Raw genomic sequence first — 19729 nt, forward strand, 5'->3', positions numbered from 1 at the left:
ATCTAAACTATAAAAAGGCATTCTGAAAACATGCAAAATTCAAAATGCTTGACTAAGATCATGATTTGCCTGAGATTGTGAAGATGATGCACGACCAAATAAAACAGACGAGCCTTTATAAATGGAAATCAAAATTCAGCTTGTATGTCCAACAACATTCATCATCTCTAGAAACAAAATTATTTTGAACAGACTGCATCATATCTCCTTTAGTGGAACAGGACTGAATGTTAAAAGAACAATTTGGTTATAGTAATTTTGAACAGCAGTTGATTTCTCTCTCTGAAGGTTTGCCATCTAAACTGATGATCAGAAAACTGTGAAAAGTAAACAAAGAAATACGAAAACTAAAATTGAAAGCTGTTGTTAGATATCCTGAAATTATTTTTGAGATATTGCATGCAGACCTTTATTTTCTTTAGCTTTGAATTCCATTTCAAGCTCAGTACCAGGACTTTGCCAAAGTCTTTAGTGTGTTACGAATGTGCCACAACTCTGAGGGGGCGAAGGGTACAAAGTAGCCCCCTCCTTTTTGAGAATCGCAAGATCGCTATTAATTCGGGTCTGGGACCCAGGAAATGAGAGAGAGACACGCAGAATCCAAAAGGGTTTGGAATGTGTGTCCTGGCCTCAGCGATACAAAGACACGGATAACGGCCATCGTCTCTTGGAGATGGAATTGTGTATTGAGTACTGTACTATTCATTGAAGCCCTCAGGGAATGACCAGAGTGGGCTGGTTGAGGGACTGGATCATCCCAACCTGATTGACATCTGAGACCCCGTGAGTAAGGATAAAAGAGGGTCTGGGGAACAACCCCTTTAGACGCACCAGGAGAAACGCTAGAAATCCCGTGACAGCGTTTAATAGTAACAGCCGGTGGAGGGCTCGCGTGCGTCCTTTCCCATTGCCTGGGATTGGGGCCTTACCACGGAAGAACGGCTTAGCTAAAGAAGAGGCCACCCTAATTTCGAAGGGTCGACATCATAAAAAGGAAAAGCTGGCAAGTTTCTAAAAAAAAACTCTCTCTTGACTCCAACCAAAGGCTGAAGCCTGCATGAACTGAGTGACTTTTATATTTCCATCGGACAATACATTATCCCCTAGACAATGATAGAGCTTATTTCTTATTGATTATTATTATACCTGCACTTTTAGATTTAGTATTGATGACGTATATTATCTGTATGTTTGCATTGATATTATTTTTGTGTATTTTTACCAATAAATACTGGTAACAATAGTACCATCAGACTTCAACGGACCTCTCTATCTTTGCTGGTAAGTGACCCAGTTACGGGGTTCGTAACAACTGGTAAAATCCTGGTACAGGGAAGATATTCCCAACACGTCATTTTTAAAAGAACACATCTGGTACTGTCAAGAAATATTGTTAGCAAAAAAAGTATTTGCAGTTGGAGCTCAGAATGGCACTGACATAAATATATTCTCTTTTTGTTAGTACAACCAACAAAAAGGAAAGCAACACTAAGAACAATTTAAACCTATCATGTTAAGAAGCCAAATGCATATCGTTCAGAGTATTTTAGTCTACAACGCGGTCATACATTTGGATAATTAGATAATTCACTGCTACATCTGATTATTTCTCAAGATGGAGAGAATTTTAAATTCCTGACTAGTTGTGCAGCACAAATTAGTTTAGGTGATTAGAAGATTATCTTAAGAGTCAAATTAGTTCAGGAAAATTCAGGTTGCCTTCCAAACTTACTGACTCACAGGAATTCTAATGGCAAACTGCAAAACTGAAGCAGAAGGATGGCACCAAGAACCTTGAATCCCTTGCTCAGAAGCATACAGAAATCCAGTGAAAACAATAGAAGATATCCACTAACCCTCTTACTGTTTGCCATCAATCATGTCTACCCCATGTACACAGAGCCTGTATGGTGCACAATGGCCACAGAACCAGAGTTAAAGTTATCCTTATTCTTGATGCACTGTTCAAATATAAGAAAACTGAAGGCACAAAACTAATCTCAGTTAATTATGCTAATTGTGTTGTATGGTAACCCAGGAAATATCCCAATCACCTTGGCTCTTGCTAGCTGCAGTGTTGTTACTGAATGAAACCTATATAGAAATATGGATCTATATTAGCTGTATAATCGCATTTGCAATTCCATGCATATGGGCAAAAGTACTTCAATTGCAGTTTATGAAAATGTTGAAAAAGAGGCCTTGCAAATCTGAAGAGAATAAATTTCTGGGATCAAGTGCAGCACAAAAGGTAGAAACAAAAAGCAAAAAATGCTGTAAACAGGTCAGACATCACTTAAGAAAAGAGTTAATATTTCAAAGTGGAGACCCCTTCGCCAGGCTTGCACTTCTGTATGTCTTCCAAGCCTCCGCGTCCCCAGCACTGTATAGCCACACAAGGACTGCTCCAATGTAGAAAACACTGATGCCAAATTCACCACTATTTAATAATCAGATAACATATTTTAGTCATAATCCATGAGAGAAAAATATTAGGCAGGACACAAGGATGTATCCTCTGCTCTTCCTCACACTGGAACGATGAAAACATTTTGCTTATTGTGTGCTCTGATTTCATTAGTGTCAAAGAAATGAGACAAACTTTAAGAGACAAAGATTCAGAATTTAATGAAGCCACATTTAGTGCAACAAGGCAGAAAGTTGATTTTTTTTATTCCTTAGCTTTGATCTGTGTTTCAAAGTGGGATGATTGATTTATTGGGTCGGATACATTCACCTTCCTTTGTGGTACATTAATCACTAAAGTGAATTATGCAACAAAACTTGAGGCATCAATTATTTCATTCTACAAATCAGCCACCTGAAACATCTAGTTTCATCAAAAACCTGACTGGGTAGGAGGAGTAGGAGGAGGAGATTGGAACAACCTCACAACTTGAATCACAAGGTTGTTCACTCAAGCTCACTCAAGAGAATTTAGTATATCATTTAAATGAACACTCCCAGAATAATGCCAGAAGAGCTGCTGTTCAGTTGAGACATCAATTGTCCATGCTCTCAAGTAGACACGAAAGATCCCATGGAATCATGCAAAAACAACATCTGAGTTCATCCATGTCCTTGAAAATAAATTTCTGAAAGAATATGGTTAAAGATTGCATGTTAATTATAAGCAAGAGAAAACCTGCAGATGCTGGAAATCCAAATACCGCATTTTGTGTGCGTTACCTGTTAATTATAGATTACTTTTACATGGGTAGTTACTATGCAAAAACTGACAGCAACATTTTCTTAAAATACTAACAACAATGAAGTGTTTATGAAATGCTTTTGGATGTTTTGAGGCTGTTGCAGAGACTATTTAAATGCAAGTTTACTCTCTGTAATTACAAATTTCTAGCATATAGAAGCTCATCCAGTAAAACCATAAACAAAGGAACAGAATTAGGCCATCTGGTCCATGAAATCTGTTCCACCATTCATCATGGCTGATTTTCCTGCCTTCTCTCCATAACCTTTGACACCCTTACTAATCAAGAACCTATTCACCTCCGTTTAAATATACCCAATTACTTGGCCTTCAATGCTGCCTGTGGCAATTAATTCCACAGATTCACAACACTCTGGCTAAAGAAATTCCTTCTCATCTCTGTTCTGCAAGGACTTCCTTTTATTCAGAGGCTGTGCCCTCAGGTACTCAAACTTCTTCTCCATATCCACTGTCTGGGCCTTCCAATATCAATAGGTTTCAATCAGATCCTCCCTCCTTCTTCTAAACTCCATTAAATACATGCCCAGAGCCAAATGATCCTCATACATGAACCCTTTCATTCCCAGGAGCACTCTTATGAACATCATCAGGACCCTATTGCAGCTCAAAACTGAGCACAATACTCCAAGTGCAATCTGACAAATGCCTTATAAAGCCTCAGCATTACATCCTTGCCTTTACATTCTAGTCATCTCAAAATGAATGCTAACATTGATGATATAATACATAATTGATAATTTTTCTGAATAATTTATATCTTGCAATATGCTTATTTGGTTTTTAGGAGGAACTATATGTCCAGTCTGGTTTCTGCTGATAAAAACCGTACTAACCCATGTCATAGAGCCCCTAACATTTATTGCAATGCATATGCACTGAGTCAATGAAGAAAGACCACATCATTTCCAGAATGTACAGCAATAATAAAAAGAAATTATTATTCATTCTTTCATATAGATCATGTATTTCCAGATGAATAATTTATTCCTAAACAATTTAAGAAGCTGCCTAGATTACAACATGAAAATGATGACTCAGGCTTCATCACATAGTTTCTGATATGCCAAGTAACAAGTAACTGAGAAACTCATTTAACATCCAAATATAGAACAACACATCCAAAATTCTAACATACTGCTGTGAAAATCACTTCGAAACAGAAGAAAAGCAGATTTGGAAATACAATTCTAACAGAGTGAAACTGTTCCACTTTTAAGACTCATCTTTAAGGAGATAAAAAGCATGATTAATGGCCAGAAAACAACTTTTCCCTGTATACTAGCCATAATAAACATCAATTGCAGAAAACAATCAATAAAGTCCATAGCTGAGTAACATACTGACAAGCTACAATGAAATTAAAGTAGAGATTATTTTGTTCTGTCATTGTAAGGGGGTGGGGGGGGGAAGAGTGGGGATTTGAAGAAGGAAGAAGAGAGGAGTGGGGGAAATTACCAGCAGTTGTAGAAATCAATGTTCATACCATCAGGTTGGAGGATAACCAGACAGAATATGAGGTGTTGCTCCTCCAACCTGACAGCAGCTTCACCACGACAGTAAAGGAGACCATGGACTGATATGCTGGATGGGAAAGGGGATTTGAATAAAAATAATTGGCCACTGGGAAATCCTGCTTTACACAGATGCTCAACAAAGAGGTCCCCCAATCTACTTCTGGTCTCACCAATGTACAGGAGGCTGCACTGGATAGTAGAGAACCCCAACAGATTCACAGGTGAAGTGTTGGTTGCCTCTGCTGGAAGGACTGTTGGGGCCTTGAATTGAGGTAAGGAAGGAGGTGAACAGGCAGCTGTAGCACTTTTTCCGCTTGCAGGGATAAGTGGATCTCTACAGTATCCAGTGTTCCCGATGCAGCATCTTCTACATTGGTGAGACCTGACATAGTGGAAAACCGTTTTGTTAAGCACCTCTGCTTCATCTACAAAAACAGGATTTCACAGGGGCCAACGATTTTAATTCCAATCCCAGTCCCATTTCAACATGGCCTTCTCTACTGCCACAATGAGTCTCAGGTTGGAGGAGCAACATCATATATTCCATCTAGGTAGCCTCCAACCTGAATTCTCCATCGATTTCTCCAACTTCCTGTAATTTTACCCCTTCCCTTTTCTTCAATTCTGGCCCCCTCTTAACTTTTCTCTTCACCTGCTTATCACCTCCCCCTGATGTCCCTCCTCTTCCTCTTTCTTCTACAGTCCACTCTCCTATCAGATTCCTCCTTTTCCAGTCCTTTACCTTTTCCAGTCATCACTACCCAGCTTCTCACTTCATCCCTACTCCCTAATGCACACGGTTTCACCAATCACCTTCAAGCTTTGTACTCCTTCCCCTCCCCTCATCTTCTTATTCTGGCTTCTTCCCCTTCCTTTCCAGTACTGATGAAGGTTCTCAGCTCAAAATGTTGGCTGTTTATGCATTTCAATAGATGCTTCCTGACCTGCTGAATTCCTCCAGCATTTTGTGTGTTTTGCTGTGGATTTTCAGCATCTACAGAATCTCATATCAAAAATGTATACAGTTGACTCAAGAGCACGGATAACCAGAACTATACCTCTAGTTTGCCCTTCATCCTGCATAAGCATGCAAAGGTAGTACACAGGACTGATAATAAATAAAAGGAAAATAACATTGAGCATAAGTACATATTTCTTCAAGGTGGACAAATCTGAAACATATTGAATAAATGTTATTCAGTAACAAGAAGTCTTTTGTTCCCATCTTCCATAGAATCTACAGGACTAGTGGCATATGAAGACATTTACAATGTCATACCAAGAGAACAAAAATTATATGTTTTCCTGATTTTATTTACTCCTTTTTCAGAAGCTGGCTGCTACTGGCAAGGCTGGCATTTTACAATGATCCTTAATTTTCTGCTAATGATATAACTCTAATCATTGGATAGTATTTCCCCACCACCACCATCCCCCCCCACTCCCCCCACCCAATGGCAGAGTGGTACAACAGACAGTGGTGCTGTCTCAAGGCTTTATCAACCCAAATTCAATCTTAATCTTTTGATGCCTTTCTTGTGAAGTTTGCTCATTGTCCCTGTGACTATCTACATTTCCTCCAAAATCCCCAAAGCATGCTGGCTGGATGAGTACTTAGACCAATAAGAACATAAATAGGAGGAGAAGCCATCTGGCCCGTCAAGCTGACGTGGCAGTGGACTAAGCCTGACCTATCTGCCCTTTGTGAATTGAATTGACTATTTCTTACATCCTTCACATACATGAGTAGTAAAAATCTTTATGTCATGTCTCCATCTAAATGTGCAACATGCAATTATAGTAATTTATAATAAACAGAACAGAGAATGTAATATAGAGTACACTCAAATCAGCGTGAGTTCATCAGTCTGATGGCCTGGTAGAAGAACGGAGCCTGTTGGTCCTGGCTTTAATGCTGCGGTACTCCTCCCGGATGGTAGTAGCTGGAATAGATTGTGGTTGGGATGGCTTGGGTCCCCAATGATCCAATGGGCCCTTTTTACACACCTATCTATGTAAATGTCCTGAATCATGAGAAGTTCACAACTACAGATGTGCTGGGCTGTCCGCACCACTCTCTGCAGAGTCCTGAGATTAAAGGAGGTACAGTTCCCATACCAGGCAGTGATGCAGCTAGTCAGGATGCTCTGAATTGTGCCCCTTTAAAAAGTTCTTGGGATTTGGGGGCCCATACCAAACTTCTTCAACCGTCTGAGGTGAAAGCGGCTCTGTTGTGCCTTTTTCACCACACAGCTGGTGTGTACAGACCAAGTGAGGTCCTTGATGACATGAATGCTAAGGAACCTGAAGCTGCTTACCCTCTCAACCCCAGATCCACTGATGTCAACAGGGGTTAGCCCATTTCCATTCCTCCTATAATCTACAACCAACTCCTTTGTTTTTGCAACACTAAAGGAGAGGTTGTTTTCTTGACACCACTGTGTCAGAGAGATGACTTCTTTCCTGTAGTCCAACTCGTTATTGTTTGAGGTAAGGTCAATAAATGTAGTGTCGATGGCAAATTTAATTAGCAGATTGGAGCTGTGGGTGGTGATACAGTCACGGGTATACAGGGAGTAAAGGAGGGGACTCAGTACGCATCCCTGAGGGGCTCCTGTATTGAGAGTCAGAGGGTTGGAGGTGAGCAAGTCCACTCTTACAACCTGCTGGTGATCCGACAGGAAGTCCAGGATCCAGCTGCACAAGGCAGGGTCAAGGCTGAGGTCTCTCAGCTTCTTATCGAGCCTGGATGGAACTATGGTGTTGAATGCTGAATTGGAGCATTTTCACATAAGCATCCTTCTTCTCCAGATGTGTAAGGACAGTATGTAGAGCAGTGGCAACTCATCTGTTGATTAGTTGTGCCCCCCATAACCCTTAATTTCACTACTAATCAAAAATCCATCTAATTGCATCTTACATATATTTAATGAGGTAACCTCCACTGCTTCTCCTGGCAAAAATTCAAGAGTTCCACTACACTTTGGGAAAAGCAGTTCCTCATCTCAGTTCTAAATCTACTTCCCTGAACCTTGAGGCTACATCTATAACTCCAAGCAATCTTAAGCCTTATGTGGCATCTTACTGAACATCTTCTAGAAATCCAAGTATACAACATCCCAATATCTACTGTGCTTGTTATATCTTCAAACAATTCCAGTAAGTCTGTCAAAAATAAGCTGACCTTCAGGAATCTATGCTGTGTCTGTCTGATAGAATCACTTCTATCCAGATGTTTTGCTATTTCTTCCTAACGATAACTTCAAGCATTTTTCCAACTACAGGCATTAAACTAACTGGCCTACAGTTGTCTGCCTTTTGTGTACATCTTTTTAAAACAAAGTTGCATGACATTTGCTGCCTTTCAATATGCTGGACCTGCCCAGAATCCAAAGACTTTTTGGTTAAGTTTTCACAAATACCTCTACTATAACCTCTGCCATTTCTTTCAGTACCCGAGGATACCAAGGGACTTAGCTACCTTTAGGCCCACAGGTTTGCTCAGCACCATGTCTTCAGTAATATCAGTTATATCAAGGACCTCATCTCCTAGTGTATCTATAACATCTCTCTTGGAAATGTTAGACATGGCTTTCATTGCGAAGACTGGTGCAAAACAGTCATTCAAAGACATTGGCTTTTTTCTGTATTACTCAATAATAATTACCCACTCTTTTCCAAGGGACCTACATTCACTTTAACAGTTCTTTTCCACTTCATGCAATTATAAAGTTGTTTAACATCTGTATTTATTTGTTGTGCTAATTTAACTTCCTTTTTACTGCTCTTCAAGATGGCGGCGCGACAGAGTTTGCAGTGGCCTCTTCGGAGTTGATATCTGTTATTTGTCAAGCGGGGTGCCGTGCACAATCCTAATCTGATGAAAAATGGACGTGGGAGCACAGAGGAACATCTGGAAATCTCCAGGAAGGCCTTCATTGTTGCTGTTGCTGTTGTGAGGTCTGGGTCTCTACTGGGAAGAACAGGCCCTCAGTCCTCAAGGTCGCGTTGCTGGTGGTGGGGGCGTCATAGTGCGCTTGGCAGAAGATGGTGCTCAGAGAGGCTGTGCCAGAGGGGATGGTCAGAGGCTCGGAGGTTCAACGGACTTGTCCGCTACAGTCAGGGTGCTTTCACTGTGTGCTGTGTCTGCAAGGCTGAGCAGCACCGTGGAAGTCCATAGCGGGGGTATTCCCTTCTGCCGCCTGCGTGGGATGATGAACCTATTGGGACCCTGAGGACTTGTGGAAACTATGTGGTGGTTTCTTTCGAACTTATAGTCTTTTAAAACCTTTGGACTATTTTTACTGTGCCCAGGTCTGTTTTAAAAAAAAAATCAATTATGGTATTGTTCGCACTGTTGTAACTATAGTTTTGTGTAGGTCTTGTAGGTTTAGTTTTTGGCTTGTTGGGTGGTAGAATTGGTCTCCTGACTTGGTGTGTCTTGGTAGTCTTGTTTTGTCTGGTGGATTTGGAGCTTCGTTGCAGGGAACGCGCTAAGATGGTAGCACAATATTAATACACAGCAGCCTCTCCAGACTCTGGATTTGGGGATTGCCAAGCATTATGTGGATTTTCTGGTGTAGTCTGTTTTGTCGTGTGCTTTTGTGATAACATTCTGGAGGAACGTTGTTTCATTTTTTAACTGCATTGCGGTTGTGCTTTGTAAATGACAATAAACCAAAATTCAATTCAATTCAATTTTATCTTTATTTTATTTAGCGACGCAGCACAGAACAGGCCCTTCCGGCCCAATGAGCCGCGCGACCCAGCAACCCACTGATCAATCCTAGTCCAGGGTTCCCAACCTTTTTTTATGCCATGGACTCCTACCATTAACCATGGAGTCCATAGACCTCAGGTTGGGAAACTCATGCCCCAAACCTAATGACAGGAAAATCTACAATGACCAATTAACCTACTAACCTTTGAACTGTGGGAGGAAATCAGAGCACCCGGAGGAAAACCACATGCACACAGGAAGGACCATACAAACTTGATAACAGAGGACGCTGAAATTGAACTCCGACATTCAGAGCTATAAGGCATCGCGCTAACTGCTATGCTACCATGGCACCCTATTTCTTTACTGCTTGCTTCTCATGTAGGTGGATAGTAGGAGAATCAAGGAGTTAATAGAAATCCCAATGACAGTTTCCATCAATGTATTAGTATTCAAACTAAACAGTTAAATGCTTTAAATTCTTAATGCCATTTTGCTGATCGTTTTCTCAAATTCCAGCTTATTTTGTGTTGGGAACATTCACATCAATACCCCACCTGTCCTCCCAAAATTTCTTGCCATCATGGAAGTCAGAAGAGACCCATTCTAGAATTGCCATATGATCTATTGGTTTCCTTATTACAGAAGAACATTTCAATGGATCACTATCATTCTCAAAGCTTCACCTTGAGACACACAGGGCTTGCTGACCAGCTTTCATTAAATCAATTACAAACTTAGCTCTAGGATTTAACTGTTTAGTTTGAAGGCAGAAGAGGTAAATGATGCAGATGCTCTTTCCCAAAGCATTCTGACCATAGTTTTGCATGTCCTGTTAATTTTCACTTTACGCAGAACTGCACAATTTCCAAACCAACTTCAGCTTTAATTTTATACATTTCTTAATTACTCCATAGATAACCCAGCTTGAGATAGTATTTTTTTTCTCATAAACATCAAACAAAACATTGTTCTCAACAACTTTATGGCCATTTTCTGTGTGCCAGCAAACATCCACTTCCAGTTACCCTTGAAGAGCAACTTATACAGTTACATCTATTAGAAGGTGGAATCTGTTTCTTGAGATTTTTGCTCTTAACACCTTTATTATAAATAAGTGTACATGACAATAGATTAGCATACTCAAATGACAATAGATAGTTATTTAATATTTAGTAGGGAGTTGGGACATCATGTTACAGCTTCACAAGTTCTGGGTGAGGCCATGTTTAGAATACTGCGTGCAGCTCTTGGTGATCTACTACAAAATGTAATACAGATAGAGAGTAAGCAAAAAAAAAGAGTCACACGGGTGTTACCAGGACACAAAAGAGATTAAGTTACAAGGAGAGACTTTATAGGCTGGGAGAGATTTCCCTGGAGTGTAGGAGGTTGAGGGGTGACCTTTTGGATTATAAACTCATGAGAGGCATGGATAAGATGAATTGTTGAAGTATTTTCTACAGGGTAGGGCTATCCAAAACTGGAGGGTATAGTTGAAAGTGATAAGGAAAGATTTAAAAGGGGCCTGTGGAGCAACTGTTTCCACCCAGAGTTTGTTGAGCAGGTGGAACGAGCAGCCAGAGGAAGTGGCAGATAGAAGTAGGTACAATAGCAGCATTTAAAAGGCAATCACACAGAGAGGAAAGATTTAAAGGGAACTGGGCTAAATGCAGGCAAACCAGACCAGCTTTAATAGGAATTTAGGACAGCATTGACCAGTTGGACTGAAGGGCCTATTTCTGTACTGTATGACTCCATGACTTGAGGTAATATACATTAACTCAGTCCAACTTTTTTGAAGAAATCATTAAATTGTATAGGCATATTCTCACATTATGCATAAAGTTAAACAATGCAATTTAAGGACAAACTTATTTTGCATCTTCACAAAATACTGTGTCCGGTATTTATTTTGTTTGATGTGTGACCACTGAAATGTCACATTCAGTCAAACCACATCACACATTCATTCAGCATAACTGAAGTGCTTCTGTCAATTTCAGATGCAGAGATCCTAAATGGTGACATAAATTTGCAGTGTTGTAGTTTCTCATGCATTCTCATTCTTTATTAATTTACTTAGCCACAACATGGTTAGAAAATTATCCAACTCTACAAATCAGGTCAAAAATGAGGGAGATCTTAAATGGATAGTTGCAATACAATTTCTACACCTAAAAGTGAAAATACACAAACAATTCATTTTTCTCAACATGATCTACTCATTGCTTTAAAAGAATACATAGAGACATGTATCTTTCCAAAGTTTTTCCAGTGAGAAAACTCCCTTTAAAAATCTTCAGCTATCCTTTAAATAACACACAGATCACTCAACAAAAAACTACAGAAGGGCATGCGAACAACAGCAAAAGCAATACCACAGAGAGAAAAGTATACTTATTCAAACAAACCTGGAGCTTTCTCTTCTTGAACAGGTATCTTCCAAACCAGAGGAAGAAGCGATAGGAGTAAAGTAAGCAATTCCTCTCTGCAGGTTAGTTCCTATCAAAAACAAATGACACAATGTGAGCAAAGCTTAAACCATATATAGAATAACCCTCCACCCACCTGCTTGAAAAATTTCCAAGTGTCTGTAAAACAGGCAATACATCAGGCATATCATCCAATTTTACACCTGCCTGTGAATTCTTCTAAAAATAACAAAGCAGTTCAAATCTTTCATGTTAAATGAATTCCTCACTGTATGGTGGAAGGATTCATTAGGTGAAAATTAAAAGTATACTTTCTGTGAAAAGATCAACTATGAAACATAGGGCAATGGCTATTTTTGGAGAAGTTCTACATTCAGCTGCAATTACAGCTCAGTTACATCCCAATGTTAAATATTTAAGCTACACGCACCCTGATACAAAGTTATAATAATTACACTGAACACACTTTTAACAGATCAGTAATCAGCCTTCAAAGATTATGGTTATCCTCTGGAGATATTGATATCAGAATTTCTTTCTGTTTTACTACTTCATTGGCCACTTTATTAGGTATACATGTGCGCCTGGTCATTAATGTAAATATTTAATCATCCAATCATGTAGTAGCAACTTTTGCATAAAATAATGCAGACATGGTCAAGAGGTTCACTTGTTGTTTAAATCAAGCATCAGAATGGGAAAGAAATATGATCTAAGTAACGTTGACCATGGAATGATTGTTGGTGCTAGACAGGGTGGTTTGAGCATTTCAGAGACTGCTGATCTCCTGGGATTTTCCTGCACAACAGTCTCTGAAGTTTACTGAGAATGGTACAAAAAACAAAAAACATCCAGTGATCAGCAGATCTGTGGGCAAAAACAAACTTAATGAGAAGCATGAGAAGAGAATGGCACACATTATAACTGTGGTATGCAGAGAACATATCTGAATGCATTGAGCCTCGAAGCGGATGGGTGACCGCAGAAGACCACAAACATACTCAGTGGCCATTTTATTAGCTAGAGAAGGTAGCTAATAAAGTGGCCACATTGTGTATTTGTAACAAAGTAACCAGTTAAAAATCAACAATCATTAACAAGACTAACTCATGAGGACTCTCAATCCAGTTTTGTCATTCTGCAAGATTTAGGCTGTACGTTGTTAACTCATTCACTTTCCAGACTGACCCAAACACAAATGCAGCAAGACTTTTAATTACACTTTGCAAACAATGGTGACAGCCACTTGCCCTCCTAATCATTTTATGTACCTACATATTAACTTTGTTAAACATCTGCAGGCATTCCAAAGTCCATTCATCATAACAGTTCTTTATTATAATACGGTTGCAAGAAATAGTTTGTGAACCCTTTGCAATTGCCTGGTTTTCCATATTAATTACTTATAAAATATGGTCTGATGTTCATCTAAGCCACAATAATAAACAAAAGTCTGCCTAAACTAACAACACAAACAATTCTACTTTTCATGTGTTAAAAAGGATGAACAACTCTGATGGGCAGAAGGGTGCAGAATCGCCCATGCCCCCTCCCTTTTGGAGAATCGCAAATCGCTACTATTTCGATGCTGTTAAAAAGGAAGTAAGAGAGACAAAAGGAAATCTGCCAGGGCAGTTGTTATTGATAACAGCTCATGAAAGTTAATGAGAGAGACACAGCCAACAAAAGGAGAGCGGAACCATTGATTACTGCTATTGTCTTTTGGAGAAGGATTGTGTACTTGGTACTGTTCTATTCATTGAAACCCCTCAGGGGGCAACCAGAGTGGGCTGGTTTGATGGGTTACATCATCCCAACCTGATTGACACCTGAGACCCTGTGGGTGGGGATAAAAGTGAGGTCTGGGGTAACACCCCTCAGACGCACCAGGAGGAACGCTAGTGAGCATCAGAAACCCACGAGACAGGGTGGGACATCGAAGACCGAACGAAGGGTCGGTAAATTTTAACTCACAGTGTTTTATAGCGAGGCTGGTGGGGGCTTGTGTGTGTGTCCACCCTTGCCTGGGTGACGAGTCCATCACAGAAGAACGGTCTAGCTAAAGGACAGAGGGGTCATACTTGAATGGCCACAGCAATAACACATCGATGGATCAAGGTCGTAAAGTAAAGTTGGCAAGTCAATAGCTGTTACTGTTCTCTCTCTCTCTCTCTCCAACAATTGCAACCCAGCGACCAACAACTACCGCAGCCTGCATGAACTGAATTGAACTTTATATTTCCATCTGACAATTCATTATCCCCTAGACAACGATAGAGCTTGTTTCTTATTGATTATTATTATACCCGCACTTTTAGGTTTAGTATTGCTGATGTATATTATCTGTATATTTGCATTGATATTATTTTTGTATGTTTTTATTAATAAATACTGTTGAAAATAGTATCACCAGACTCCAACGGACACTTCTATCTTTGCTGGTATGACACCCAGTTACGGGGTTCGTAACACAGGTCTTTATTGAACACATTGCTTGATCATTCACAGCGCAGGCAGGAAAAAATGTGTACCTTTGTATTGAATAACTGGCAGAACATCCTTTAGCAGCAAGAACCTCACCAAACATTTCCTGCAGCTGCTGATCAGTCTTGCACAACGGCAAGGAGGAATTTAGACCATTCCTCCAATAAAAACTGTTTCAGTTCATCAATTTTTCTGGGATACGTTGCATGAATAGCCCTCTTCAGGTCATGCCACAATATCTCAGGTGGGTTAAGGTCTGGACTCTGACTTGGCCATTATAAAATACGATTTTTTTTTCTTTTTAAATCATTCTGTGATCGATTTACTCGTGTTTCAGATCACTGTTTTGTTGCATCATTCAACCTATTAAGCTTCAGGTGATGGACCACTACCTTGACATTCTCCTGCAAAATGTCTTGATAAAATTTTGAATTCATTATTACCTCAACAATTGAAAGCTGTCCAGGCCCTGAGGTAGCAAAGCAGCCCCAAACAATGATGCTCCTTCCACCATGCTTCACAGTTAGGATGAGGTTTTGGTGTTGGTGCGCAGTGCCCATTTTCCTCCAAACATAACAGTGGGTATTTCTGCCAAAAAGTTGAACTTCTGTCTCATCTGTTCACAAAACATTGTCACAGAAGCATTGTGGAACATCTAGGTGGTATTTTGCAAACTTGAGATGTATAACAATTTTTTTGGGGGAGAGCATTGATTTCCTCCGTGGTGCCCTAACATGAACACTATTTTTGTTCAGTGTTTTTCTTATAGAGGACACGTGAACAGAGACTTTAGCAAGTTGTAGAGATGACTGCAGGTCTTTTGCTGTTACCCTTGGTTTCTTTTTCCCTTCCTTTAGCATTGCATGTTGTGCTCAGTGTGAACTTCGCAGGACACCCAGACCTAGGGAAAGTAGCAATGGTACTGAATTTCCTCAGTAAAGACTTGCCCTCCACAGCTGCCTGTGGCAAATAATTCCATATTCACCACTATCTGACTACAGAAATTACTCAATTCCATTCAAAAGAACATCCCAGTATTCTGAGGCCATGTCTTCTACTCTATCAAGGCCTTTCAACATTCTATAGGTCACTGCTCAATCTGAATTCTAGTGAATACAGGCTCAGAGCCATCAAATGCTCTAAGCCTGGAACAAACCTGGAATCATTTTTGTGAACCTCCTTTGAACCTCCTCCAGCTTCAGCACGTCATTTCTAAGATGAAGGCAATTGTGATGAGGCATCCCACTACCACACGCTCTTTTAGGAAGTGGACTCCTGAAGCTGAACAGGCCCTGAGAGACTGCTTCGGTACTACTAACTGGGATGTACTGCAAGGGGGGCTCTGTGGAGATCACTGAATGCACAACGGACTATATTAACTTTTGTGTGGATGCAGTTGTCCCAGTTAGAACTGTTCGCTGCTATCCCAATAATAAGCCCTGGATCACTAGTCACATCAAAGGCCTCCTAAACCAGAAGAAGAGAGCCTTTAAAGATGGTGATCGGTTGGAGCTTAAAAGAGTTCAGAAGGAACTCAGAGTACAGATAAGGGGGGCAAAGGAGCAGTATAGGAGGAAGCTAGAACAAAAGCTGCAGAAAAAAGGCATGAAGGAGGTGTGGGATGGGATGAAGATCATCACCGGATGCGGTGCAAAGCGGGGGGGCGAACATAAGTGGAGATGTGGAGAAAGCGAACCAGCTGAACAACTTCAACAGGTTCGACAGCTCAATCTCATCCTCACCGCAGAAATCCACACCAGGCTTACTTCCCTCACAGGAAAATAGCCACTCACAGGAGACCTTGCCCACGCCCAGGATTACGCCTGCACAGGTGGAAGGTCAACTGAGGAAGATCTGCTGCTGGACCGGATGGAGTTTCCCCACGATTACTGAGGGCCTGTGTGACTGAGCTGGGAGAACCACTACAGCGCATCTTCAACATGAGCCTGGAGCAGAGAAGAGTACCCAGACAGTGGAAAACATCCTGTATTGTCCCGGTACCGAAGAAACCACAACCAAAGGAGTTGAATGACTTCAGACCTGTTGCCTTGACGTCGCACGTGATGAAGACCATGGAGCGGCTGATAATACAGAATCTGAGGCCACAAACCAGGCACGCCCAGGATCCTCTTCAGTTTGCGTATAAGGAGAAGGTGGGAGTGGAGGATGCTATCACGTATTTGCTGCACAAATCACTCTCTCACCTAGATGGGGTCAGTTGTGCTGTGAGGATTACATTCCTTGACTTCTCTAGTGCCTTTAATACCATCCAGCCCAAGATCTTATGGCACAAACTAACGGAGATGGGAGTAGACTCTCACATGGTGGATTGGATAGTGGACTACTTGACAGATAGACCTCAGTATGTGCGGTTGGGAGACTGTAGGTCTGACATGGTGGTAAGCAGCACAGGGGCGCCGCAGGGAACCGTACTCTCTCCGGTCCTGTTCACCCTGTACACATCAGACTTCCAATATAACTCGGAGTCCTGCCATGTGCAGAAGTTCGCTGATGACACGGCCATAGTGGGGTGTGTCAGGAATGGACAGGAGGAGGAGTATAGGAAACTGATACAGGACTTTGTGATATGGTGCAACTCAAACTACCTGCGTCTCAATATCACCAAGACCAAGGAGATGGTGGTGGACTTTAGGAGATCTAGGCCTCATATGGAGCCAGTGATCATTAATGGAGAATGTGTGGAGCAGGTTAAGACCTACAAGTATCTGGGAGTACAGTTAGACGAGAAGCTAGACTGGACTGCCAACACAGATGCCTTGTGCAGGAAGGCACAGAGTCGACTGTACTTCCTAAGAAGGTTGGCGTCATTCAATGTCTGTAGTGAGATGCTGAAGATGTTCTATAGGTCAGTTGTGGAGAGCGCCCTCTTCTTTGTGGTGGCGTGTTGGGGAGGAAGCATTAAGAAGAGGGACGCCTCACGTCTTAATAAGCTGGTAAGGAAGGCGGGCTCTGTCGTGGGCAAAGTACTGGAGAGTTTAACATCGGTAGCTGAGCGAAGGGCGCTGAGTAGGCTACAGTCAATTATGGATAACTCTGAACATCCTCTACATAGCACCATCCAGAGACAGAGAAGCAGTTTCAGCGACAGGTTACTATCGATGCAATGCTCCTCAGACAGGATGAAGAGGTCAATACTCCCCAATGCCATTAGGCTTTACAATTCTACCGCCAGGACTTAAGAACTTTTTAAAAGCTATTATTAATGCTTTTTGAGATAGTGATTTAGATGCATATCATATTTTTTTTTTACTGAGTTAAGTATTGTATGTAATTAGTTTTGCTACAACAAGTGTATGGGACATTGGAAAAAAAGTTGAATTTCCCCATGGGGATGAATAAAGTATCTATCTATCTATCTATCTACTCACAACAATCCAAGTGAGACCTCACCAGTTTTATAAAGTCTCAACATTACATCTTTGCTTTTATATTCTAGTCCTCTTGAAATGAATGCTAACATCACATTTGCCTTCCTCATCATAAACTCAACCTGCAGATTAACCTTTAGGGAATCCTGCACAAGCACTCTCAAATCCCTTTGCGCTTCAGATTTTTGTATTTTCTCTCATTTAGAAAATAGTTAACCCTTTCATTTATTCTACCAAAGTGCATGACCATACAGTTCCCGACACTATATTCCATTTGCCACTTCTTTGCCCATTCTCCTAATCTAAGTACTTCTGTAGCCTCTCTACTTTCTCAAAACTACCTGCCTCTCCACCTATCTTCGTATCGTCTGCAAACTTGCAACAAAGCCATCAATTCCACCATTTAAATCATTAACATATAACATAAAAAGAATTGATGCCAACACAGACCCCTGAAGAACACCACTAGTCACTGGCAGTCAACCAGAAAAGGCTCCTTTTATTCCTACTCTTTGCCTCCTGCCAATCAGAGCACACAACATCAACTGATTCTCCTTTGTCTATTCTGCTTGTTATTTCTTCAAAGAATGCCAATAGTTTTGCCAGGCAAGATTTTCCCTTGTGGCCAATTTTATCATGTGCCTCCAAGTAACCCAAAACCACATCCTTAACAATCAACTCCAACATCTTACCAATTACTGAGGTCAGATGAACAGGCTTATTAATTTCCTTTCTTTTGTCTCTCTCCCTTCTTGAAGAGTGGAGTGACATTTGCAATTTTCCTGCCTTCCAGGACCTTTCCAGGATCTAGTAATCCTTGATTGATGCCACTACAATCTTCAGCAACCCATTTCAGAACTCTCTTTTACACTTAATGTATTGTTACATACCCTATGGGTATCTTGTCACATGACCATGATGTAATTGAGTCTCTGCTGAGCATGTAATGGTCTTGTGATGGTGGAATGATGAAATTTTCCCACCAGTGAGAGGTCATGTGATGGCCTGTTTCAACAGGTATAAAAGGGGAAAGCCTTGCTGTAACGCAGGTCAGTTCATGGTTTAATTCGTCAGTGACTCCATTATGCTGCGTATTCATCTCATGACGCAGTTTTATTTTAAAGTGGAGTTTTACTTTCTGCCTTAAGTCTCAAAGATTATTGCCGGCAGTCTCACCAAACGCTGCCAGTTTAGTCCAGTGGGAGAGTGAAGATTTATGGAAGTATGGAGACCCAAAAGATTGAGTAAAGTTGGTGTCGTCATCGGTAATACAGGATTGACCTTATTGAATCCTCATTTGTAAGAGATAGTAACCTGCATCCGAGATAGTCCCTGCTATAACAGCAGAAAGGGCTGGAAAACGGTTATTCGCCAAGGAAAGGTCAGTGCCTTTAAGCCGTTTTTAATTTCCTTCATCATAAATCCTTCGGGCAAGGCATATTTTGGCTGGGATCAGCAGTAACGTCACGTCGTCGAGGAATTCGTTACTTTTAGGAAAGTCTCTCCTAATTGACTGTGTAAATCATTTGGACTTTTGCATTTATCGCTTTAAGAACTGTTTAAGTTGCCATAGAGCCGTTAACTTCTAGTTAAGTTAGTCATTTGTTTATTTTTGGGTTTTTTTATTGAGCAGTGTTTAATACATGTTTTATTTGTTTATAAAAAACCTGTCTCAATTCTATATTCATTGTTGCCGTATCATAACCGTATCTGAAGAAACTTTTGGTACCCTCTTTAATATTAGTGGCTAGCTTACTTTTGTATTCCATCTTTACATTCTTAATGACTTTTTTTTAGTAGCTCCTTTTGGTGAATTTTAAAAGCACCCTATTCCTCTAACTTCCCACTAATTTTAACTCTATTATTTGCCCTCTCTTTGGGTTTTATGTTGGCTTTGATTTTCCTTATTAGCCACGGTTATATCATCTTTCCTTTAGAATACTTATTCCTCTTTG

The 19729-nt window shown here is 40.7% G+C and overlaps 1 protein-coding gene across 2 annotated transcripts in view; it reads right to left on the reverse strand.

Annotated features, from left to right (window-relative positions):
* The window catches only part of lyst (lysosomal trafficking regulator), a 316053-nt gene that overhangs the window by 185135 nt on the left and 111189 nt on the right, over positions 1 to 19729 (reverse strand). For both annotated transcript variants that reach the window (XM_073056659.1, XM_073056660.1), the window contains exon 4: positions 11881 to 11971. In XM_073056659.1, the coding sequence (XP_072912760.1) occupies positions 11881 to 11971 (91 nt within the window). The remainder of the gene's footprint in view (positions 1 to 11880; positions 11972 to 19729) is intronic.

Source organism: Hemitrygon akajei, chromosome 9 (genome assembly GCF_048418815.1).
Source record: "Hemitrygon akajei chromosome 9, sHemAka1.3, whole genome shotgun sequence".
NCBI classification, from domain to species: Eukaryota; Metazoa; Chordata; class Chondrichthyes; order Myliobatiformes; family Dasyatidae; genus Hemitrygon; species Hemitrygon akajei.